Source organism: Erpetoichthys calabaricus, chromosome 14, assembly GCF_900747795.2.
Source record: "Erpetoichthys calabaricus chromosome 14, fErpCal1.3, whole genome shotgun sequence".
In the NCBI taxonomy this organism is placed as follows: domain Eukaryota; kingdom Metazoa; phylum Chordata; class Cladistia; order Polypteriformes; family Polypteridae; genus Erpetoichthys; species Erpetoichthys calabaricus.
In genome coordinates, this window is record NC_041407.2 from 64,719,027 (window position 1) to 64,745,941 (window position 26,915).

A 26,915-nucleotide genomic window follows, 5' to 3' on the forward strand; every position below is an offset into this window, starting at 1 on the left:
ACACTCGACTGGAGGAGGGTAGTGCGGTGAGAAGAAGAAGAGGGGTTTTGTGGAGAGAGAGAGAAAACCTGTGTTTGTTCTTCTTTATTACAACACAGGACTGTTGGTGTGATCATGTTTGGAGGTTTGAGGTTTGCTGACATCCTGGGGTTCTATTATACAGTTTAATACCGATCTTGAGTAATCCCACAGTTAGATCTTAGAATACTTTTTATTTTTTTATTTTATTTATTTATTTGCTCAGACAAAATGGTGCTGGTGTGTGTGGCTTGCCGTCTGTCGCTTTTCAGATTTAATTGCATTTGTTTTTCTTTTTGTTGCTCATTGTGAATGGATTCTGTTCTTTGCTTTGTTGTAATCATCGAGTATTCTTTGACATTCGACTTGCTGCTGAGGAACTGATGGGGTATGACCTGGGAGAACAGAAAGCATATGTCACACCACTTTTATCAGATATACCTGCTCACCTCTGGCGTGCTCTGGTTTGCCTGCCACTGAAGGAATAGAGAGGTCTCCAGACATGGGAAAAGTGCAGTGGTTTTGCTGGTAAGAATTGGATTTCATCTGGCTTTGTTTTCTTGGATGTATGTGTTGTGGCTGAGTGTGGATCGGATCATCAACATGTTGTTTCCTGGTGGTCTCTGGAGCCTACATATTCCAAGGTTATGGAAGAGTCTTCCATTGACTTTGAGATCAACAAATTCTGTTGAACTATTCAGGTGTCAACTTGTGACGCATCTGTTCAGAGAGGCATTTGGGTAGCACTGTTGTCTGTGGGTGTTTTTTGTATTGTCATTGTTCTGTATTTGGCTTTAATATTTCATAATATTTGGCGTTCTGTTGTTCAGCACCTTGTGACTCTTCGCCTGTGATAGGCACTTAATGAATAAATATTTACTTTTACTTACTTTATTTATTGTTGTCAGTTTCTTGATCACATTAATAACCTAATGACAGGGGATTATGAAGGTGAGATATGGTAGGTTTGGAGGTGCTTGGCATGGAGGGAGAGAGCTTTAAGAGACACGTAAAATACTCTGTGTTTTATTTTTGCATCTTTATTGAATACAGTATTGTAATTTGTACAAGATTACAGATGATTTGTTCATTTTTTTTGGCTCTTGAACTTATATTGGAGGCTTCCTAATGTTTATTGACATCATATATGCATGATTACCGCTAGGTGACTTCACTCGTGAAATATCAAGAATGTTTAGAGGTTGTGTGCTTATATTAGATTTTTGGGAACAGAGTTATTAATGGAAGTACAAATGTATAGTTGGAACAAGTTTTTGCAGGGTTCTACTCTGTGGTAAAAAAGCTAACAGTTATTGACTTTAACCATTGTGACCTAATTAAAATGATGTTAGTTTGGTTACCATTACAAAAATCAACATTGATTAAAGTATAGGCAAAATAATTATTTAACTAGATTAAGAAGTGAAAATGCAATAAAGATAAAGGTCAGGCAACATAAAAAACAAACATAACTAAAATTCTATTAAGAAGATAAAACAAAGAAATATAAAATGGCAAAAAACAAAATATTATTGTGAAGAAAGACCACAATATACAGGTGCTGGTCATAAAATTAGAATATCATGACAAAGTTGATTTATTTCAGTAATTCCATTCAAAAAGTTAAACTTGTATATTAGATTCATTCATTACACACAGACTGATGTATTTCAAATGTTTATTTCTTTTAATGTTGATGATTATAACTGACAACTAATGAAAGTCCCAAATTCAGTATCTCGGAAAATTAGAATATCAATTAAGACCAATGCAAAAAAAGGATTTTTAGAAATGTTGGCCAACTGAAAGGTATGAACATGAAAAGTATGAGCATGTACAGCACTCAATATTTAGTTGGGGCTCCTTTGGCCTGGATTACTGCAGCAATGCGGTGTGGCATGGAGTCGATCAGTCTGTGGCACTTCTCAGGTGTTATGAGAGCCCATGTTGCTCTGATAGTGGCCTTCAGCTCTTTTGAATTGTTGGGTCTGGCGTATTGCATCTTCCTCTTCACAATACCCCGTAGATTTTCTATGGGGTTAAGGTCAGGAGAGTTTACTGGCCAATCAAGAACAGGGATACCATGGTCCTTAAACCAGGTACTGGTAGCTTTGGCACTGTGTGCAGATGCCAGGTCCTGCTGGAAAATGAAATCTGCATCTCCATAAAGTTCGTCAGCAGCAGGAAGAATGAAGTGCTCTAAAACTTCCTGGTAGATGGCTGCGTTGACCTTGGACCTCAGAAAACACAATGGACCAACACCAGCAGATGACATGGCACCCCAAACCATCACTGACGGTGGAAACTTTACATTGGACCTCAAGCAACGTGGATTCTGTGCCTCTCCTCTCTTCCTCCAGACTCTGGGACCTTGATTTCCAAAGGAAATGCAAAATTTACTTTCATCGGAGAACATAACTTTGGACCACTCAGCAGCAGTCCAAAGGCGAGACGCTTCTGACGCTGTCTCTTGTTCAAGAGTGGCTTGACACAAGGAATGCGACAGCTGAAACCCATGTCTTGCATATGTCTGTGCGTGGTGGTTCTTGAAGCACTGACTCCAGCTGCAGTCCATTCTTTGTGAATCTCCCCAACATTTTTGAATGGGTTTTGTTTCACAATCCTCTCCAGGGTGCAGTTATCCCTATTGCTTGTACACTTTTTTCTACCACATCTTGTCCTTCCCTTCGCCTCTCTATTAATGTGCTTGGACACAGAGCTCTGTGAACAGCCAGCCTCTTTAGCAATGACCTTTTGTGTCTTGCCCTCCTTGTGCAAGGTGTCAATGGTCGTCTTTTGGACAACTGTCAAGTCAGCAGTCTTCCCCATGATTGTGTAGCCTACAGTACTAGACTGAGAGACCATTTAAAGGCTTTTGCAGGTGTTTTGAGTTAATTAGCTGATTAGAGTGTGGCACCAGGTGTCTTCAATATTGAACCTTTTCACAATATTCTAATTTTCCGAGATACTAAATTTGGGACTTTCATTAGTTGTCAGTTATAATCATCAAATTTAAAAGAAATAAACATTTGATTAAACATCAGTCTGTGTGTAATGAATGAATCTAATATACAAGTTTCACTTTTTGAATGGAATTACTGAAATATATCAACTTTGTCATGATATTCTAATTTTATGACCAGCACCTGTACAAAAAAGCAAAACTTTGGTCGATTTGACCATCAGTCAGCTTTCCTTTTTTGAAATGAAATACCAAATCCTCATTCATTTGCCATTGACTTATGCTGTGGATTTCATTGGCCATAACTGATCATCAGTCATGGATGGATGTCCCACTAGTTCTCCGTGACTGGCAGCTTTCACCAAACGAATGAAATTAAAACATGCCACATATTATTTTGGAAGATACAGCTACAAAAATAGAAAATTAGGGCCATGGAGGATTTGTAAAGCTCAAATTGCTTCCTAACTATTCACATTCAGTTAGTATTTAAACTATAAAAAAATCTTTACACTCCTAAGAAGGTTGGAATTTCAGCAGTTTCAGTCTTATTTTGTACAGATAGTTTGTTTGCTGACAGCACCATTGTAGTGACAGAGTAAGCAGATGTGCATGCAATCAATATCTTTAACTGAGCCGATGATACATGTTGTGGGGGATGGCCATCATGCCTTTATACTGGAAGGACCAGGATGTGCACAGAGCATTATCACATCTGGAACACTAGATGGCAGCGCCCCTGTGGATTCCCACAGGGCTTCACAGAAGATGAAGTTCTGCTACTCAGCCCTGTAGAGTCCTCTGGGTGCTGCCAGGGGTTGCTGTAGGGACTCCTGAGCCCTACTTCATCAGGCGCTCAGCTCACTTGGAACTGCTTCCGGACAACGTTAATGGACCACCTGGGTGCAGCATAAAAGGAGCCACCTCACTTTATTCCAGAAGCCAGAGTCGAGAGGAAGCGGGATGAGGTTTGCTAGAGGAACGAGGAGACAGAAATAAAGAAGATGAAAAAGGGCATTGCTGTGTGGTGCTGTTTTTGTGCTTTTGTACATGTATTTGAAGTGGGAAACAATCAGGAAGAGTTTCCATAGCAATATAAAAGCCGTGTATTGTGCTGAACTTGTGTCTGTTTATGTCGGGTTTTGGGAAGCTGGAGTGCCCCCTTCAGGCCACAATGTATATATTTAGTTTTCATCAGGTTATTATTACTGAAGTTTCTGTGTTGGTAGTGCAGTACTGCAGAACAAGTTCTTGTCACACTATCATGACATGCTTCACCATGTTAAATGCTCCATCAATAGCAAACGGTCAAACTGCAATATTCTAATACAGTACATTTAGAATGCCACAGTATTACAATGTTTTTAACAGCGGATCATGATGTGATCCTGCACAACGTTTATTTTAACAAGTATAATGTACCAAATCTGCTTTATATTGAAATAAAGTTCAGTGATGAATCTATGTGCAACAGACTTTCTTTATCTAACATTGCCATGCTAAGCTTATGGCCCATCAGTGGTAAAGCACTAGAGCTATCTGATTCTTTGCAGACTGCAATCTTGATACAGTATGTCATACAAAAATGAAAAGATAAAAACAAAATGGAAAAAAAAAAATGTTTGAACTTTTCATCTCTTAGTGAGTTTACTTTGTAGCATTGCAGAGGTCAGAGATTGTTAGGTCTGAACTGAACAGCAAATGAATAGCCATTGAATAATAATAATAATAATAATAAATTTTATTTATATTGCACTTTATATTTAGTCAATGTCCTCCGAACATTTGGCTGTAAAACCAAAAAAAAATTCTCTCTTAACCTATTTATTGTTCCTTATCACTGTGAGTAATTGTAATATCTAACATTTATATTTCCATATTTAATCATACCCTATTTATGTTATATTATTCTTGTCTTTCTTCTTTTTTTTTCAGCTTGTTTCTTAGTCTAGTTCAGAATTTTGACTCTCTAATATTTATTTATTGTCTGGTGTTTAATGTTTGATATTACTTTGTACCCTGTGTGATTAATTCCTGTTGGATCTCTTTTAATACTTGTGAAGATCTTTAGGAAGGCATTGGATAGATGTTTTATATATATATATATATATATATATATATATATATATATATATATATACAGTACTGTGCAAACGTTTTAGGCAGGTGTGAAAAAATGCTGTAAACAAAGAATGCTTTCAAAAATTGAAGTGTTAATCATTTATTTTCATCAATCAACAAAATGCAGTGAATGAACAAAAGTGAAATCTAAATCAAATCAATATTTGGTGTGACCACCCTTTGCCTTCAAAACAGCATCAATTTTCAGTTTTATTACTGGGCAGCAAACATACAAGCCATAAAAACCTGGACACAAATAAATGAACATACACAGGCTTGGTCCGCAATAGAAGTAAAATCCTGTAGTACTTCTTTATACTCCCTGCTCTGCTCTCCAATAAATGCAAGTTATCGCAAATATACTAATAACCCAATTGTGCTTTACTCGCTTAGAATATGGAACCAAATTAGAAAGCATTTTAAGATGGAAAATCTTTTATCAGTGGCACCTCTGCAAGAAAACCACCTCTTTCAACCCTCGCAAACATATCCAGTTTTTAATACCTGGAAGAGTTTTGGGATTAAAATGCTCAGAGATCTTTATATAGACAACATATTTGCATCTTTTGAACAATTACGTTCAAAATTCAACCTCCCAGCTACACATTTCTTTCACTATCTTCAAATTAGAAATTTTGTTAAACAGAAATTGCCCGATTTTCCCCACCTTGCACCCTCCACAGTGCTGGAAAAAATACTGCTCAATGCCGAGGAATTAAACACCATTTCCGCATTATATAAAATCTTATTAGAGTCCCTACCTTTCAAAGATCCAAGAGGACATTGGGAAGAAGATCTCTTAATCAATATATCAGAAAAGGAGTGGAAGGTAGCAAAGCAGAGAATTCACTCAAGATCCATATGCGCAAAGCATAGAATTATTCAACTAAAAGTTATGTATCGAGCTCATCTGTCTCGCTTAAAACTGTCCAAAATGTTTCCAGGGCAAGATCCAACCTGCAAATGCTGCAACCAAGCTCCTGCCTCACTGGGTCACATGTTCTGGGTCTGCACCAAATTAACATCATTTTGGACAAAAATTTTTAAGTGCCTTTCAGACAGCCTTGGGGTCATAATCCCTCCTAACCCATTAACAGCTGTGTTTGGTGTTCTTCCAGACGGACTTGAAGTGGAAAAGGACAAGCAAACGGTGATTGCATTCACTACACTTTTGGCACGCAGACTCATTCTGTTAAATTGGAAGAATCCTAACTCTCCTCTGATAAGTCAGTAGGAAACCGATGTTTTATATTATTTGAAATTGGAAAAAATCTAATTCTCAGTTAGAGGATCTGTACAAAATTTTTTCAAAACCTGGCAGGATCTGATCAATATTATTTTAGAATAAGAGAAATAACTATTATTGCATTTAACTCCCTTCTCTATCTCTTATTTACATATATATTTATTTCTCCCTTTCCTTTGCTTAATGTTGTCTTATTAAAAAGCCCTAAGCAATTCTCCTTTAGCTAAGCTCTCCTTCTCAGGGGTGGGGTTTGATTTGTTTTTAATTTGTTTGGTTATAAATTGATCTGTTTGTATGGAATGATTACAATAAAAATTAATAAAAAAAACAAAAAAAAAAACCAGCATCAATTCTTCTAGGTACACTTGCACACAGTTTTTGAAGGAACTCGGCTGGTAGGTTGTTCCAAACATCTTGGAGAACTAACCATAGATCTTCTGTGGATGTAGGCTTCCTTACATCCTTCTGTCTCTTCATGTAATCCCAGACACACTCGATGTTGAGATCAGGGCTCTGTGGGGGCCATACCATCACTTCCAGGACTTCTTGTTCTTCTTTACGCTGAAGATAGTTCTTAATGACTTTGGCTGTATGTTTGGGGTCGTTATCCTGCTGCAGAATAAATTTGGGGTCAATCATACACCTCCCTGATGGTGTTGCATGATGGATAAGTATCTGCCTGTATTTCTCAGCATGGAGAACACCATTAATCCTGACCAAATCTCCAACTCCATTTGCAGAAAAGCAGCCCCATACGTTCAAGGAACCTCCACCATGCTTCACTGTTGCCTGCAGACACTCATTATTGTACCGCTCTCCAGCCCTTCAACGAACAAACTGCCTTCTCTATTTCTGTTGTTACTGTTATTAACATAGTTCAATTCAAGTAATGACTTCAACAGTATTTCAAAAAAAAACCAAATTAAGAATTCCCTTAAAAATATACTTTCAAAGTTTCAGAATGGGTCAATGATATATACTCAGCATCAGGAAATATCAAGTTTAAAGTTTAAAATAAGATGCATTTTACAAGTTTGATTGTGTTTCATTTTGTATTGAATAATCCTCCATACTTAAGGGACACATTTTTTGATTAAAATTTTTTAAATGTTTAAAGGAGATCACTTGAACCCTTATATATCTTTCCTCATGCTCTCATAATACCTCTCATATCAGAAATTAATCAACAGTTTTTAAAATAAAGTTCCTAAAAGAAGACATTTTCATTTAATTTATTTTAGGAAAAAGGAAACATGGAGATTCCCCATCGTCAAATATCAAAAAGTGTAAAAATGATGTAAATGATTACTGTAAGTATTGTGTTTAAAATACTTAAAATAATTTGTCATTTATACTTAAACATTGAGCTATTAAGCCATTATGCATACATAAAATTATCAAACATTAATTTAGTAGTACATTTTTTTTATATTGTTGAATAATTGATTGATTTTGGCTCTTCATTGTGAACATGAGGTTACTATAAGAACTGATAAATGCTTGTGTTTGCTTTATTTTGACTGAAGAAAATGATCACAGTTGTAAGTTTAACTAACCAGTGAATCTAACATTTATCTTTACTGTAGAGCAGATGGTAAAAGAAAAATGATTTTAATTTTTGTGATAAAATGTTTATTAAATTCACCAAACACGAAAAGTGAAATAAATACTACAAGATGAACCCCACAACTGGTTCTGTCCATCGAATTAACCCTTGCTTTGTGGCAATATCAAAACGAGAAACAAAAAAAGTCAAGAAATCGCTAACTAAAAAGAGTCAATAATAAATATGTCAAAAAGAAAAGCAAATGGTTTTAGAATTGTATCCACAAACTTGAAGAACATCCGACGTGTTGTGCTGGTTTAAATACCATCATACTGATGTCATCACACTACACACTTCCAGAATGCATAACACAGCAACAGATACCTACATCTAAGCAAGTGAGTCTTCTAAAGAGAAATGTCAAGGAAAATAGTAACAAAATCAGAGCACATTTCTCTGTTTTGTTTGTTTTTTTTTTGTTCACTTAGTAAAACTGATATTGCATGGAGCTTTTTTAATTTCCCAAATAAGAACAAGAAAAATTTTAACAAGGGATCATTCCTTCTTTCTCCCTTCCTTTACTAAAACTCCATGTCAGAAGCATTAGAATTAATGGTGAGATACAAGCGACTGGAAGGAGTAGGCAGAGCAACAATTACAGCACAAGTTGAGAAAAGTACCATGGGCATTTACAGAACAGAAATGGCACTAGGGGTAAGTGGTTAGATCTATAACATAACACTTTTAAGGTGTAAGAGAAAGACAGTGCACACAAACTTTAAGCAGAACATTTTATTAAATATAGATATTGGGTCTTCTCATAAGGAAGGTAATGTCAGTTGACATAGTATCATTTAAATTAAACTGAGACTTCAATTCAATGAGGAAACCATTAGGTTAGCCATAAGAAAAACAGAAGCACAAACATGAAGCAGGAGACTGGAAGAAATGAGATAACAAACTAAAAAAAGGCCCTGCTGTGCCCTTATTGAACACCCTCACTCTATAGGGCTGCATACATGCTAATAATCAAACACAGGGCTCCCATCCACATACCATCCCATATGAACCTCATAAAGAACCAACAAACCATTACTTATAATGAAGATGATTTCTAACTCTTTTCTTTATGTTTGTCAAAGGACATAAGCATCCAATCATTTGACCACTATCACTGCACCACCAACGCCTATGGCCGAGTTTATACTTCATGCAATGCAAGCTCCAGCGGATGCTACTGCTACGCAAGCGTTGTACTGTTTATATTTGCACGCATACTTTACATCAATCTGGAGGAATCCACCAGGTGGCAGTGCGAGATATTATCACGGTGAGAATAGGTTTGGCTTTGCTGCATTGTGAATTGCCTTGAACAGCCATTAAATTCCAAGGACACCTTACCGCAATATCTCTGAAAGGGATGTTTAATGATTAAATCCATCAATCTAGGGATGTGTCCATTAAGGCAAGCATTGGGCACAAGGCTGAAACAATCCCTGGACGGGGCATCAGCTCATCGCAAGGTGAATACAAGCACACACACACACTAGCGTCATTTTAGTGTCACCAAATCTGCATATGTTTGGAAGGAAACTGGAGCACACTATGGAAACCCATCAGGAAAACATGCAAACTCCAGGCAGAGAATACCAGAGATGTGACTCCCTGCGAGACAGCAGTGCTACCACTCTGCCATTAATGATTAAATTAATGATTTATCTGTAAAATGTAACATACATACTTTAATGCATTTCATCATGAAAGTGATATCAAGTATAAATCATAGGATCCTAAATATGCAGAGAGCTGGAATATCATGAATTTAATGGGTTCTGTGTGGCGATTGCTGCTGTCAGGTCAGGAGGAAGCCCCAGAAAAAAAGACGGCACAAAAGATGGTATGTGAGACTTAAAATTTATCATGCCATTACGATTGGGAATATGCGACGGTAGAATATAAAAGCACCACTTTTTTCATTTGTATGTTGGCATTTTGCTTCACCACATGGAACCATTCATCAAACACTGAAGCAGGCGGATCGCTCCCGTAGGATCCTCAAAGCAGCTTTCTGTCACATGTAGGTAGTAAACAGAGACACTGACGTCACATTCCAACTTTTATCACACCGCACCCCCCCGACTTTTTTCTGGTACTGCAACTCGCGCACACGTCGCATTAATTTCTGAGGACCTGCTCAGAGGGTGCGTCAAATGAATGCTGGGAACGCGTGGCAGTGATGATGAGTGCGCGTACGCGTTCTGAGTGCGAAGTATAAATGAGCCCTAAGGAAACAAAATGAATTTTACTTGTTTACAAAATAAGAAAGATATGAAAGAAAAGTTAGTTTATTACTTAAAAAAAGTTACCCGTGCAATTATGCTTTTATTACTTATTCATTTTAGAAATGTAATTCATTTTACAGTTGTCTGTATATCAACTTTATCCAGAATAGATAAGACTATCAGGTAATTACTTTGTTTATAATTTTTAATTGTCACTTATAACATTCTTAAACTTCCATTGGACGACCTGCTAATAAACATTCCCACATTCTCAAAAGGCCAGCTTACAGTTGTTAGTTATTGCTTCATATTTACAGACAAACTTATGTATGATAATATAAATACAGTACCATATGTACTGCATACACTAAATGTGTTATCTGTCATTGTGGTATAATTCCCTTGGATGATAATATTTAGTTATCCACCCATTAATGCAAATACAATTTATTTTATTTGCTCAGGAAGAGAAAGCCAATATCAAGCTCTTAGCAATTATTCAATTTCCCACCCACCTAGTCAGCAATCAACAACAAACATAAAAACTAACAAAACAATAAACATACAGTATAAATCTTCCACACTTATACTTTTTATATTTGTATTTATATTACTTATATTAAGCATATTATGCAATGACAAACATAAACAAGTGTTAATTTAATATTTTTCAATCTGGAATATTTTTTCAGATGATAAAAAAAAATATCAAAAAGGTATTACTGTCCATGAGATGAATCCAATCATTTAAGTGGGCCAGTTATTCATAATGGTAATACAAAAAAAACTAACACATTATGAAGAACTAGTCTTCAGGTGCATGCCTCCAATCAGATGTTCACTTCTGAACAAGCATGATCAAGAATGATCAAGCACCCAATAATGCAGATGGATTTGAATGGCAGATGTTTACTCTTCTAGCTTGACCAGAAGGAAATACAGCTCTTCAATGCATGTTGATTTCTGCTAACCCAAAGACCCACATAAACAGACAGATTTTAACATTCCATCACCAATAGTATCCATTTAGGGCTAGCACATTGTGTTGGGAAGTATCCTTAAAGGAAGAGACTAACTTAATCAGAAAACACACAGAGACTTTACCTTCAAGTTTTCTTAATTACACCAATTAAAATGTTAGAATGTGAAAATCTTTCACACTCATTAACGTAAATGAAATGTCTGAGCAAGACAATGCCTGTGATGGCTATAAACAAAAAAACTTTAGCCTTATTTTCTTATGCTCAATCAAATAATGATAATATCTCTGGACAAAAGTATGGGGATTCCGAAAGGATGGTGGAAGTTATCCTTTTCAAATGATAAAACAATTTTTTATCCCAAACTGGAACTCTTTTTTACTGTGTAGTGGTTTAGAGGTCAGATCCATACCAGTCCCCAATTACACTTCTCTGAAAAAGTATCATCATAAAGAGTTCCTTTCCATTGATGCCACCACACAGCAGAGAACCCTTTTAATTTGATGAATACTGAAGAAACATTTCCCTGTTCCTCATATCAAATACTGAATGTATCCCCTAAGCAACTAGTCCCAGTAAACAAGATGCAAATATATAGTTTTATGAAGTATGTTAAAACTTTTGTATTATAATTTAAAGTACACATACTGTACTTTTCAACAGAAGCATGAAATGTATAATAAAATTCCATTCATGTACAGCAAAAACAATTTGGCAAAATTATGGTAAATTATGTCTTTTTGTATAACTGTGTAAATAAATTGCTTGATTTGGAAACCTTTTAGTTATAATTGATAATAATGCTAAATAAAAGTAAAGCACAAAATCTTTCTTTCAGATTCTGATATGGAAACAAAATCAAGAAATATGATAGAACAGATATGTAATAAATTGGAAAGTTGGTCCTGTACTGGAGAGGAAAGGATCAACTTTTTTAAAAAAATTAAGTATGTTTTTTTTTATTTGTGTTTTTACTGCACTGTTTTTGCTTTGGCAATTCTTTGAATATATTTCCAATGTTAAGGGCTCTAATTTGAATATTTTATTATTTCAAACTTTATTAACTTTTTCAATTTAATACTGTGATAAACATGTTAGCATTAAAATTATTTTGCCTCTATTGATTTATTTAAAAACTCCACAAGTGATATCGAGATCTTTAAATGAATCCTGCTAAAATAATGAATTACTGCACTTATGCAAAGTGACCCCAAATTCAAAATTATTCATGGAACCAAACCAGTTGATGTAATAGCTTACATATAGCTGTTAATTTTCTGGTCATTTAGTCATGACTTATATTTCCTTTTTTTTTTGGATTTGTGTTTATTTCTTAACTTTGATTGGCATAGAAGTCTTCCTTTAATTTTTAATCCCAATATTACTATTAATATTGCATTATTTATTGAACACAAATTAAACCAGAAATTATTAGCTTTCCAATTAGACTTGATCTCTACTCTTTGTTTATTTCAAGCATGCCCTGTAAGCTCTTGTTTTTAATGTTGTTTTTACATTAGATGTGACAGTACAAAGCTAAGTAATCTTAATTTAATACTTTGATAAAAAAAATGATTATATCTTAGTGTTATTATACACCATAGAACCAAAGATAAAGATAAGAAAACTCTGACTTGTAATTATTATGATAAAATTAGTGAAGCCTAATTAGAGTCAGGCCGTCTCTTTTATGGAAGGGGAGTTTTACTTTTTGAAATAAACAAACATTCTTATAATATTTGTTTTTTCCTCTTTTGCAGAGAAAAAATCTTGGATTTGAAAAACAGGGATATTCACGAAGAAAAAGTCTTTATTGGAATATTTGGCATGACAGGAACAGGAAAGAGTTCACTGATTAATGCTCTTTTAAATGAATTTGGTTTGCTGCCCACATCACCAGTGGAAGCCTGTACCTCTTGCATTGTCCAAGTGCAGACCCATGAGAACAACAACTTCAGAGGTGAAATTGAGTATTTGAGCAAAGAGGTATTTACAACATACCATGCTAATAAAAACACAATTTACTTTTTTAAACCTATACAAAAACCTTGCATCTTGAAAAAAAGTTTCTAATTAAAAACAAAAACTATACTTTTTATATTAATTATATCACTTCAATATTTTTTATATTTTGTGTCTTGTAGATTTCCAGGGTTACTGTGGCTTCCCCCACAACTCAAACATATGCTATTAGATTAACTGACAAATCTAAATTGACCTAATTTGTAGTTGTGTGCCAGCATGACTTGTCATATGGAGGTTTTCATTCAAAATGTCTCTGCCTTCTGCTCAGGGTAGGGTCACTTTAGATGACATTTTTAATTAATCTGGATTAAGAAAATGGATTGATGAAAAAGTAAAGGATCAAGTCAAGACTGTTATTTTTGCTGCACATGCAAAAATTGGATATGATGTGGAAGATGAATATAAGGCAACAATGCAGAATGTTACCTTTTATTTCTGGTATTGCTGTTTATATGTTTAACATTTCAGAGTAGTATAACCAAATTAGAACTGCCTAATAAAACCACCTTACTGGATTGATTATGTGTATATTAACCGAGATGTGAATGTAGTGCTGGATAACAACACCAGTTAATCACTGAAAAATTTTTCAGCTGTTAAGAAAATAATACAAAAAAATAATATTACTGAAATCAACAGTAATGGCCACAGCATAGGATCAGTGGCATCACAAAAGGACTGACAGGAGTATTATAAAGGTTAGAATGCACCCTCTTATCAACACCAGAAAGAGAGCTTTTTTTTTTTAAATACACAGTAGATATCTAGAGTAAAGTTCTGTAAGCAGATGGAACAAAAATAAACTACTGACAAAATGGTGACAATGTAAAATGTAAAGAAAATGCAGGCAATTAAAAATGTTCTACTAAATTCTGAATATGCTGCTTATAGCATTACTCAAACTAATTCATTACATGATGACAGTGTAAACAGTGACTGCAACTAAAATCTGTTCAATTTACAGGAAATCTTTACTGACCATTTATTAAAAAAAAAAAGAAAAAGGAAGCATACACAAAAAAACCTACCTACCTGCCCGTTTGTTGGAAGGCAAACAATGAAAAGCAATAGACCAGTGAAGTTAATGTTCTTCTCCTTATCAAGCTTACAACACACCTGCTAATAGTACTGTAAGTCTTCAAAAGGGAAACTATGATAAGAATAAATAAAGGGTTCCATCAGTAGGTTTCAAGCAGGAGCCAATGAATTACCTGCAAAAGAAATTAAACCATATCTTTCATTTTATACTAATTTAATTTACCTTTTGTTACTTATGCTTTCTTAAAATGTGATGTTGGACCATAAAACTGGTATTTTTTTAAAACACTAACCATAATTGTAGCCAAAAATAAAAGGTGAGATCTGGTACTTTTGCCTTATAACAACTTTTTCATTGCAAATCTGACCTGCACTCAGTTTGACTTCACTATCTAAGAATATATGGTGAACACTGGGTGTATATACTGTATGATTACACACACACACACGCACACATATATATATATATACAGTATATAAATATATATATATATATATATATATATATATATATATTAGTGTGTGTGTGTGTGTGTGTGTGTGTGTGTAGGGCTGTCAGATGATTACAATTTAATTTAATTACTGTAGTCACAAAAAGTTACTTGATTAATTACATGTCTAACCAAGGTAGTTCAGCAATGTTCAGTAGTTCACTGTCAATGTGACTGCTATACTGTTTTTTAGCTCCTCAAACTATGAAGACTTTCATATAAATCTTTGATATATGATACAATTTTCCCATGTGAAAGTAATGTGTAATTATCTGATATGGGTGAATGATATAGCTCAGCCCTGCATCTTCAACTACTTTATATTTAGAGGTTTGTGGTCTAATGCAATCCATTTCACAATAAATACCAGTAGTTAATGCTTTTGATTTTGTTTCAGTCATAGACATAAGTCTGCCATAGAGTTTACTGCTTACCTGTGGCATCATGCATGTTTTGCTCATTTGCTCATAAGTGATTAGCAAAAGATATTGGATTTCTTTTGTGGGCTGCATGGCCATTTGGCCTTGGAACCCCTGCAGGTTTTGTTTTTTTTTCTCTAGCTTATCTGGTCAAAGACAAAACAAAGGAGCCACAAAAAGGTTTTGAGCAGCCATCCGTATATTGTTCCTGCCTACAAAATGGATAGAAAATGATGTACAGATATGTACTGGTTGGAGTCCGAAACAGAACTGAATTAATAAGGCAAACATGGTGGTTTTAAGGGAGAGTAGAGGAAGTGATGTCAGCGAGTCTGGTACCAGAAGTGTCGTCAGCAGGGCTGGAACCGGAAGTGACATCATTGGTCTGAAGTGGAAAGAGAGAAAGGATTAGTACACTTCACCACCCCTGGTCTGGCATGGAATTGCCTTCATTCAGGCCCTTTAGCTGCCTCCCATGCGCACAGTGTGTGACAATATATATATAGCGGTAAATCAGCGCCGACATAGACAGACACAGTGACACATAAGTCCAAAAGCACACGCTTTATTTTTCTTCTACTGCCCATTACAGAACAGATCACCAACAACCACTATTACTCGGTCCCTTTTGCCCTCTTCTTTCTCTCTTTCTCCCCCTCTCTTTTTTTCTGCCACCTTCATTCCTCGGCACAAACTCTGTCCTCCACCTCCCAACTCCGAATGGAGTGAGGCGGCCCCTTTTACATTGCACCTGGAACTGCTCCAGGTGCACTTCCATTAGTATTCGACAGCACTCCCGGGTGTGGCAGAAGTGCTGCATGGGCTCCTGGAAGTACTCCAGGTGAGCCCGGATCTTCTTCTGGCAGCACTTCCGCGTGTGAAGGAAGTGCTGCCGTCCAGGGCTCCGCAATTGTCCAGGCAGTGGCCACGGGCCCCAGCAGGGTTGAGCTTCCAATCTCCAATCCTGTGGCCCCAATGCAAACCAGGGGGGCTGCCCTCTCGTGTTCCGGGGTGAGGTATTGCCTCTCTCCCGTTCCTTCCATCCTCAAGGCGTCCTGGCTGGGCAAGAGCCTCAGCCATCTGCACAATATATATATCATAGCTCTTCCTGACAGAGCTTCCAGTTTACAGGTTTCTTTTGATGGTGTAGGAAACTGTAGTCACTAACACCTTGGCATTCTGTGCAGTCTCTCTAAAGCAAATACCTACCCTTTTAAGGGCTATACTAGTCTATTGGTCTTCCTTTGTTAATTGCCTTTTTTCTTGCCATTGAGATAGAACTTATACAGTGCAATATTGTCCAAATAAGGCCTCAGAGGGTGTAGCAACACAGTTTTCTCCAACACTGTATAGAGACAGAGGAGTTTTAAGTAATCAACAAAAGTTGGGACACTTGTAGGAATCATCTGCATTAGCTTTCAATACTCCATGTTCCCTGAAAAAAGTTTTTTTTATTTAACTCTGAATATTACATCATTTTTTATTTTTGGTAACCTAAATATTTTTTAACCTCTGGCAGTTTATCATCTACTTTTTTTTTTACTGGACTTGAACTGCTTAATATTTAATTAAAACATAAAAAAGAGGGTGTTCTAAAGCTTTTGACCAACATATTGATAGTGCCGGTGATAATAAATATTTCCATAGTGGGTGTGTGTGTTCATCCTGAAGTGGGCTAGCACCCTGTCCAGGGATTGTCCCTATCTTGTGCACAATGCTTACTGAAATAGGTTCCAGCTGGCATCTGACTATGCTCTGGATAAGCTTGTTTTACAGATGGGAAGATATACAAATAGAGAGAGACTGAGAGAAAGGTGATTGTGAAATGTTGAAGTTGAAATGGAAACCAAGGGCATCAAACATTTTGGATATACAGTATAGCAATAACATGGATTCTTATTTCAGTTTCCTAGCAACCTATTGTTCTCCTGGACATTCCATTCCATTCCTCCAGCTAACCTTTTTACACTGAAACCCAACCTGCCTGTCCTCTCATGGACGTAATTTTCTAACAACAGTTTTGTGTTTTAACAAGGTAATGGGAGAAGGGATATTTGAAAGATTCACTGTTCTTTTGTTGATATTCCTTTTTCCAGAATCATCAGTGAGTATAAACTGTTTGTAGTGCTGTGTTTGCCACAATTTTCTTCTGTGATTTTTCAAAGGGCTTCAAAAAATTTTAGTTGTCAGTGCTAAATAAATATGGCACTGGAAAGATTTAAGAAATTAATTATATAATAAGTTGTCACACTCTGGCACTATAGCACAATGGTTAAATTCTAAAATGGTTCTTCATGAGTATGTGTATGTTTGGGGACAGATGCTGACTGCTGTACAAACATGGATGTTTATTGCTTTGATTCCAGTACTGCTGCAAAGATTGACAATGGCTACCAGTTGTCTTGAAATGGATTAAGGAAGTTTAGGACTTTTAAGTTACATGACAATTTCAACACATTTCAAAACACATGATTGAGCTGTATGTACTAAAATTATTTATTGTGGAAAATGGGAAGCACTGTTTCCTCTCATCTCTTGAATTGTGGTTTTGAATTGTGGTCAGTCCCTGGGAGAAGCTGGCCAATCCTCCCTATGTCTACATCAAATTCCTCCACCTACTCAAAATCAGTTATAAAACTGGTTTGCTGTGAGAGACAATGAGTGTGCCCTGTGATGGGCCGGCACCTTATACAGAAAAGATTGCTTTCGGGACAGACATATGAGCCTGAATTAGACTACACAAGTGCAGAAATGGATCAATAAATAATATTTGAAAATCAGCTCTAATTAATAATTTGGATTTCCTTGTTTTGGCAGGTTAATAAAAAGTTTCACAATTTTAGTTTTTGCAAATATCCATACATTGATTTATCTTCAATCTATTAATATGTTTCCTTTTCCCTTTATTTTCTTTCATTGTCATAGGCAGTTGGAGCTAATCCTATGAGCATATGGGGACAAGACATTATCCAACTATGAACAGGCCACCACTTTATCCCATGATACATTCACTCAATATCAGGCTTAATTAGATTGCCTAATTAATTTAGCATGCACATATTTTAGATTAGCCATATACACAGGAGAAGAATGTGTAGACTTTATACAGATAGAGAGTGGCCTTTATATAAGTTTATTCTGTTGGAGCTGTGTGGCAAAAATGCTAACTACTATGCTACCAAGCCACCCATATTGTGAAAATGTCTTTTAGGTGGTATAATGGGGGTGTTTGTTTCTTTTTGTCATGTATTTCAGGAATGGGAAAATGAACTGATGGAGCTTTTAGAAAACTATAAAAAAGATTATAATGACCAGGACAGTGATGAACGTAACAAGGGAGAAGATAGTGAAAGTTTCAATGCAAAAGAAAAAATCACTGCTATTTATGGAAGTGATGGACCAACCAAAGGTTTTTCTGAATTGGTTAGGAAGGACATTCATAAATCTCTGGAGCATAACTTTAGTTCAAAATTGGTAAGAATTTCTATTTTTATAATCATGAGCGTTAAGATTACACAAAATATTTGAGATTTTGTCTCATCCATTTCTCAGCTATAGATACTTGCGATACATCCCCAAAAAGGACAATGTGCAAAGATCTGTCTAAGACAGAAAGAGTGACATGAGCATACTCCAAGGTGATGTAGACAAGGTAGATACAGTCATATGCCAAGATGCAGATGCTGATTTGCTTGGTGCTGCCGTTGTGAAAGGATCATTCTAGCCCAGCTTGTACCAAAGTTGACAGTAAGACTATTGATGAAGAACTTTCATTCATCTTGCAAAACAAAAGCAGAGAATTTTTTATCAACTTTATCTACATCAGAATACAGCAACCGTATTTCTTAAAGGCAGATATCAATTATATTGTTTTATTGAGAAATGTTCCTGGGGTGATCCTATTTTCACACACTTTTAATTATATAGGCCTGCATGGAGTGTCCCACATTTCATCTCTAGCCTTCCTATGTTTACACTCAATATGCTGTTACAAGATCCAGCTACAATCTGCATCTCCATTTATCATCATTGCCAGGGTTTACTCCTACTGCAGCTAAATAGTTCCTATTTCTCTTATATCCATGATCCCTGGCAACAACATAGAACACCAAAAGAATAAGGAGAGAAAGTTTACACTTTTATTCATGCCTCACAGGTTAACATTCTCTAACACAAGGTTCCTAATGTGCTCAAAGCAGAATCAAAGCAAATGAGTGAAAAAAATCATACCAGTACAACCTGGATGTATAATAGCTGTTCTTGCCTAGATGACCAGATGGCTCTTTAATCTTGTTCACATAGTAAGCTGATTGATCTCTGATCCAGTGTGGTCTTCAGGTGGAATAGAAGGAGTAGCAGACATTAACACTAGAATTACCAAAGCCTACGAAAAAACTTTTAAATCCAGCCCACCTTAAATCCCTTCGCACCTCTCCGTCAGCATCTTTTGCCTTGTAAATGTGCCGATCAAGACAAGCAGCAAGCAGCCTACTATTCCATCCCCCCACTGCCGCAGAACAGGCACAAAGTTCTCCCAGTTACAGCCTTCATTATCTGGGAGTGAAGTGCTGGAGTTTTAGAATGGAAATAATATATCGTTATTTGGAACACATGAATTTCATGTGTGTTCCATTTCTACAATAATCTGTGCAAACACACCGTTAAAACAGAAACGTTTTTCATATTTTAGTAATAAATGACAAAATGCAGACATAAACTATATAATGTGTATAGCCTGAAGTTCAAAGATCAAATCAACACTTTCACAAAAGGTTCAAGGATAACAAAACAGCTTCAGTGGTGCAGTGGCAAGAATTGCTGACTTGTAATCAAGAGTCCCCCTGTCCGATCCTGAATGTCTTGTATATTTACCGTTTTGATAATATTATTATAATATTATAATATTGTTAATATTATACAATAAAAACATACATTTGATTTGTGTCTGTAACAGCCAGTGTACATTTATAGTACTTGTAAAAGTTATCTTTTTTTTTCACTTTTATTCTTTCATACTACCTTACGCATGCCAAGGGATCTGACGCTGTTAATTTTTATTTGAAACTGGGAATAACTGTAGATGTGAGTGGTGTTTTGAGACAATCGAACTGGAAATTCTCTAATCTGGAGGGATAAAAGCTGACACAAAAATGCTGGTGAATCTACCTTATTCGTTTCTCATTGTCACTTGATTGTTTTTAATCAATTTTATTGAGTGTTCCTGCTTACAGTGAATTAGTATACACCTTATGGTCCATGACGTCAAAGCCACACTGACAAAAAACAGAGGCACAGGTATGTTTATATGATATTTGGAATTATTCACTTTATGACCTGTATAGTACATTTCAGAAAACATTGTGGCACTGATGCAATGCTCACAGGTTGGATCTTGCCCTGAATAAATTCTGGGCAATTTTAAACAAAATAAATGTGACTGATGAAAGATTTTAAGTTGAATTATTTAGGGCTTTGCACATATGTAGCTATGGCTGCCTTAAACTCATTTTCTGAGATATTAATTGAAAGATCCTTCTTCCACCATATGGTAGGATCTTTGAAAGAAAGATTCTTTTATATGTTGTTGAGCAGAGGTGGGTAATAACGAGTTACATTTACTCCTTTTTAAAAAATTTAAAAAAAAATTGTACTTCTAAGAGTAGTTTTACTGCACCACATTGGGCAACACTCGAATCATTACTTTTTTCCTTTAGATATGCTATATTTTTGCCAGAGAGAAGCTGCCAGTGGATCTACTGAATGACTGTGCCACAATCAGACGTAGCAATAATAATCACAAGACTCGGATTCACCAATCAGACGTAGCGACAATAATCCCATGGCTCCGTTTCACAAATCAGACGTAGCCATGCAGTCACATGACCACACACAAACTGTGGCGGCATAGACACTGCCTGACGGCTGTGTCTGTGTATAGGAGAGTGGCAGATCCCACTACAATAAATAACCGCGCTGTTTCTGTTTCAAGCTGAATAATGATGGTGTCGCTAAAGTATTGAGACTCAGCTTCGTGTTTTAGGTTGCAAGATGGGGACTCACACGTTACAGGACACACACGTGGTCAAAATGCTGTAGTAAACAGTATACGCTCATATAGATGTTGACTATATGAGTGAGGCACGCTGACTGATGATTGCCCACAATCCCGCAGCAAGAGAGAGAGAAGAACCATCAGCTCAGTTGTGATCACGTGACAATCAGTAGACAAAGCATATACGGACTACTTGTATTGCAAGCCCTCGCTCGTTTATCAAGTCAAAATTTATTAAAAATTTTAGCTCGTCTTGCAAAACACTCTCAAACCAAGTTACTCGCAATCCAAGGTTCCACTGTACATGAAAAATGACAGCCAACTCCTGCTGAAGCTTAACCATCACTTCACTGAGTGAAGAACAAACACGTTTTAACCAAACATGCACAGACACAGACAGTCAAGGTAAAGTGAGACTTCTTGTACGTGCACAAGCTGCCTGGACATGGATTTTTACACTCCGAGACTCGTCTATTCAGGTAGTCAACTTCTACCGCTGAGAACAAATGCCCGTGCCGGTGTGGTTCCCTATTTACCTGACGAGGTAAGAAGGCTGTATCATGGCAGCAGAGCCGGCACTAAGCTAAAGGCTAAGCGGCTAGCAAGGAAGTGGCAATACAAGCCTTCGGTGCCTTCTGTGATCCTGGGAAATGTGAACTCACTACCAAATTAGATCGACGAACTGGCTGCGCTGGTGAAAAATGTCTGGACCCACAGAGAATGCAGTTTGTTGTGTTTTTGTGAAACGTGGCTAACAACTAGCATCCCAGATGCTAATGTGGAGCTACCCGGGTTTAGCATAATTAGAGTGGACAGAGATGCACATACCTGCAGGAATCGGAAAGGAGAAGGACTCACTCTCTATGTGAACACAAGATGGTGCAACCCTGGACATGTAAACGTCAAAATCTCCACTTGCTGCAGGGATGTCGAACTGTTGGCCGTAAATCTGCGTCCCTATTACTTGCCCAGAGAGTTTGGACATGTCATTGTTGTTATTGTTTACTTCCCTCCTCGCGCGGACGTGGAGATAGCGTGTGACATTATCCACTCTGCTGTTGCTAAACTGCAAACACAGCACCCTGAGGCACTTGTGCTAATCTCTGGAGATTTTAACCATGTGATGCTGGACAAACATTACCTGCCTTCTCCCAGTATATGGATTGTAACACCCGGGGAAATAGGATTATTGACCTACTGTATGCAAACGTTAAGGACACATACAGCGCCACCCCGCTACCTGCGCTTGGGAAAGCAGATCATAACCTGGTTCTGCTTCAGCCTCACTGCAAACCAAGAGTGAGGGAGCTACCTACAACCATGTACTCATTCAGGAAGTGGTCCCCTGAGGCAGAGCAGGCTCTGAGAGACTGCTTTAGAACTACGGACTGGGATAACCTGCAGGGGTCACATAGTAAGAATATTGAGGAGGTTGTTGACTGCACTACTGACTACATCAACTTCTGTATGGACATTGTAGTTCCAGTAAGAACAGTACGCTTCTATGCTAACAACAAGCCATGGATTACAAGTGACATCAAGGGCCTTTTGAACCAGAAGAAAAGGGCTTTTAAAGGCGGTGATCAGCATGAGCTCAAGCACGTGCAGAAGGTACTCCGAGTTCAGCTCAGGGCGGCGAAGGAGCAGTACAGGAGAAAACTGGAACAAAAGTTGCAGAATAACAGCATGAAGGAAGTGTGGGATGGGAAAAAGATCTTCACTGGCTGCAGCTAGAAGTGGGGTGCCTCCATCGAGAAAGACAGGGAGAAAGCAAACCTGAAGAACAACGTCTTTAACAGGTTTGACCACCCTAACCCACTCTCACCTCAGAGTTCTGCACCCTCCACCCATTGCCGTCAGCTGTGTCATTATTTTCTCTTTCTGTTTTATATTCAATATATATTGGTGTGGTAGATAGATAGATAGATAGATAGATAGATAGATAGATAGATAGATAGATAGATAGATAGATAGATAGATAGATAGATAGATAGATAGATAGATAGATAGATAGATAGATAGATAGATAGATAGATAGATAGATAGATAGATAGATACTTTATTAATCCCAATGGGAAATTCACATTCTTCAGCAGCAAATCCCGCCCCTGGGATTTGGCGGCACTGTGCAGGTGGACAATTTGCACATGCCTAAGGCCGCCCCTACTGCCCCCTGCTACAGCCTAGCACGTCAGTTGTGACGCTGCAGCTCATTAACTTTGGTCAAGGCTCAAGACTATACTAGCAAATGACGTTTCCAGTACCGTAATGCCATGGGAAAACGCGCTTTTGTCAGAAGGCAGAAGTAAGAAAAGTCAATAAGTAACACCAAAGATGCAGAATGATTCAATTACAAACGATAGTAATCATTTTGTACAAGTTCAGTGCTAACTAGGATCTGTCATGCAGGCCGCACAGATTTCTGTTGCGGGCCACATGCGGCCCGGGGGCCGCGTGTTTGACATGCCTGCTCTACAGCGCATCTTCAACCTGAGCTTGGAACAGGGGAGAGTCCCGAGGCTTTGGAAAACATCTTGCATCACCCCAGTCCCAAAGGTATCACGTCCTGGTGAGCTGAAATGACTTCAGGTCTGTCGCCCTGACATCACATGCGATGAAGACCATGGAGTGGCTGCTGCTTCACCACCTGAGGCCACAGGTCCGCCACGCCCTCGACCCTCTGTAGTTCGCATACCAGGAGAAGGTGGGAGCGGAGGATGCGTTCATCTACATGCTACACCGATCCCTCTCCCACTTGGACAGAGGCAGTGGTGCAGTAAGAATTATGTTTCTGGACTTCTCTAGTGCCTTCAACACCATCCAACCTCTGCTCCTTAGGGACAAGCTGACAGAGATGGGAGTAAATTGATGGCATGGATCGTGAACTACAGTATCTTACAGACAGACCTCAGTATGTGCGTCTCAGGAACTACAGGTCTGACATTGTGGTCAGCAGCACAGGAGCGCCGCAGGGGACTGTGCTTTCTCCGGTCCTTTTCAGCCTATATACATCGGACTTCCAATACAACTCGGAGTCCTGCCACGTGCAAACGTTTGCTGACGACACTGCTATCGTGGGCTACATCAGGAGTGGGCAGGAGGAGGAGTATAGGAACCTAATCAAGGACTTCGTTAAATGGTGCGACTCAAACCACCTACAACTGAACACCAGCAAAACCAAGGAGCTGGTGGTGGATTTTAGGAGGTCCAGGCCCTTCATGGACCCTGTGATCATCAGAGTTGACTGTGTGCAGAGGGTACAGATCTATAAATACCTGGAAGTGCAGCTGGATGATAAATTGGACTGGACTGCCAATACTGATGCTCTGTGCAAGAGAGGACAGAGCCGACTATACTTCCTTAGAAGGCTGGCGTCCTTCAACATCTGCAATAAGATGGTGCAGATGTTCTATCATATGGTTGTGTCAAGCGCCCTCTTCTACGCGGTGGTGGGCTGGGGAGGCAGCATAAACAAGAGGGATGCCTCCCGCCTAGACAAATTGGTGAGGAAGGCAGGCTCTACTGTAGGAACGGAGCTGGACAGTCTGACATCTGTGGCGGAGTGATGGGCGCTTGTCAATCATGGAGAATCCACTGCATCCACTGAACAGTATCATCTCCAGACTGACGAGCAGCTTCAGCGTCAGACTGCTGTCATTGTCCTGCTCCAATGACAGACTGAGGAGATCGATCCTCCCCCTCACTGTATGACTCCTCAATTCCACCCGGGGGGTGGGAGGTGAGAGGGGGGTAGGTGGGGGTTGGGTGGGTGTTAAAAGTTAACATTATACAATGTTATTGACTGTTATACCTGCCTTGCACTCTCGACTTTGCATTTTTTAACTTGCACTGTGCTTTTATTGCTCTTTAATTAATATTGTTTTTATTAATATGCTGCTTCTGGAGTATGTGAATTTCCCCTTGGGGATTAATAAAGTATCTATCTATCTATCTATCTATCTATCTATCTATCTATCTATCTATCTATCTATCTATCTATCTATCTATCTATCTATCTATCTATCTATCTATCTATCTATCTATCTATCTATCTATCTATCTATCTTGTTCTAATGTTATATTCTATTAGCTGTGCTATTTGGAGGGCAAGTGAACATAATAATTGCTGTAAGTAGTTTGCACTATTCAAACATACATGGTACCTACTGTAGTTATTGGCTTCAAAAGCTTTGTTGTGAAAAACTGAGATTTGGACCTTTGTGTTATTTGTGCATCTTTATTTTATAAAGATGCTATTTATTTTTACTCATTTTTTATTTTGTTATTGGGAAATAGCAGACTTTGCACATTATTTTATATTTTTGTCTGTCTTATTACATTTCTAAAAAATAAATCATTTATTATGATCAAACAGTTACTCAGTATTTGAGTAGTCTTTTCACCAAATACTTTTTTTGCTCTTACTTGAGTAATTTTTTGGATGACTAGTTTTTACTTCTACTTGAGTAATATTATTCTGAAGTAACGCTACTCTTACTTGAGTACAATTTTTGGCTATTCTACCCACGTCTGTTGTTGAGATGCTGTCTGTGTCTTTAAGACTGATCACACTGCACAACAATTGTTTTGAAACGTCTTGCTTCCTAAAAAGATTTTGCTGATTGTGACAGGTACCTACTGGGTATGCAAAAATATGGTTTTGGTTTTACTGCATCATGTAAGAACTCTGAGAAATAGACATTAATATGTTTACTGACAATAACGTATTTAGTCACGTTTATGTTTCACATAAGCTATTAAATTCAACAGAATTAAAAGTGTTTTACTCCTGATTTTCTTTTGTATTCAATGTCTGGTGCATCACGTTGCAGTGTCCAACAGTAGTCAGCAAGCATTGACGGATCGTTTCTCCATCGTAGCAATGTCCTGGTGAAACCTTTCACCGTGTTTGTCACTGACAGCACCGAGATTTGCGGGGAATAAGTCCAAGTGTGAGTGGAGGAAATGAATCTTGTGTGACATGTTGCACTTCATTGTCTTGTATGCTTTGAGAAGTTTGTCTACCAGCTGAATGTAGTTTGGGGCTCTGAAATTGCCCAGAAAATTGTCAACAACATCTTTGAAGGCTTTCCAGGAGATTTTTTTCTGGTCCATCTAACAGATCTTCAAACCACTTGTCACTCATAACATGTCTGATCTGGGGGCCAACAAAAATGCCCTCTTTGATCTTGGCATCGGTTATTCTTGGGAACATCTGTCTTAAATAACGAAAACCTTCGCCTTCCTTGTTCAGTGCTTTCACGAAGTTCTTCATGAGTCCCAGTTTTATGTGAAGAGGAGGCAAAAATATCTTTCCCGGGTCGACACGCGATTCATGTGCCACATTTTTATGTCCTGGAACTAACTTTTTACGGAGTGGCTAGTTCTATCGAGAATAATGCGACTCTTTGGCACGGCTGTGCCATTTACAGATGAGACAACAGTACTTTGTATAGCCGAGCTGCAGTCGTAGTAACAGAGCAACGACTTTAAGATCTCCACAGATATTTCACTTGTACCTGCTATACTGGACGTGCTTCAGCAACAGTTCCATATTCTCATACGTTTCTTTCATGTGTGCTGCATAGCCAACTGGTACTGAAGGATAAACATTGCCATTGTGTAGCAGAACAGCTTCCAGGCTTAACATTGATGAATCAATGAAGTGACGCCGCTCTTCCAGGTTGTGATCACAACCCAAGGCCGAGAACAAACCTTCAATGTCACAACAGAAA

At 37.7% G+C, this 26,915-nt stretch overlaps 1 protein-coding gene across 2 annotated transcripts in view; it reads left to right on the forward strand.

Annotated features, from left to right (window-relative positions):
- Positions 1-26,915, forward strand: part of LOC114642148 (nuclear GTPase SLIP-GC-like) — a 525,435-nt gene that overhangs the window by 13,025 nt on the left and 485,495 nt on the right. The window contains exons 3-6 of one of the 2 annotated variants that reach the window (XM_028818645.2): positions 7,589-7,657; positions 11,994-12,102; positions 12,916-13,141; positions 18,384-18,602. The exons of the other annotated variant lie outside the window; for it this stretch is intronic. Of the exons in view, the coding sequence (XP_028674478.1) occupies positions 7,589-7,657; positions 11,994-12,102; positions 12,916-13,141; positions 18,384-18,602 (623 nt within the window). The remainder of the gene's footprint in view (positions 1-7,588; positions 7,658-11,993; positions 12,103-12,915; positions 13,142-18,383; positions 18,603-26,915) is intronic. 2 annotated transcript variants of the gene reach the window in all.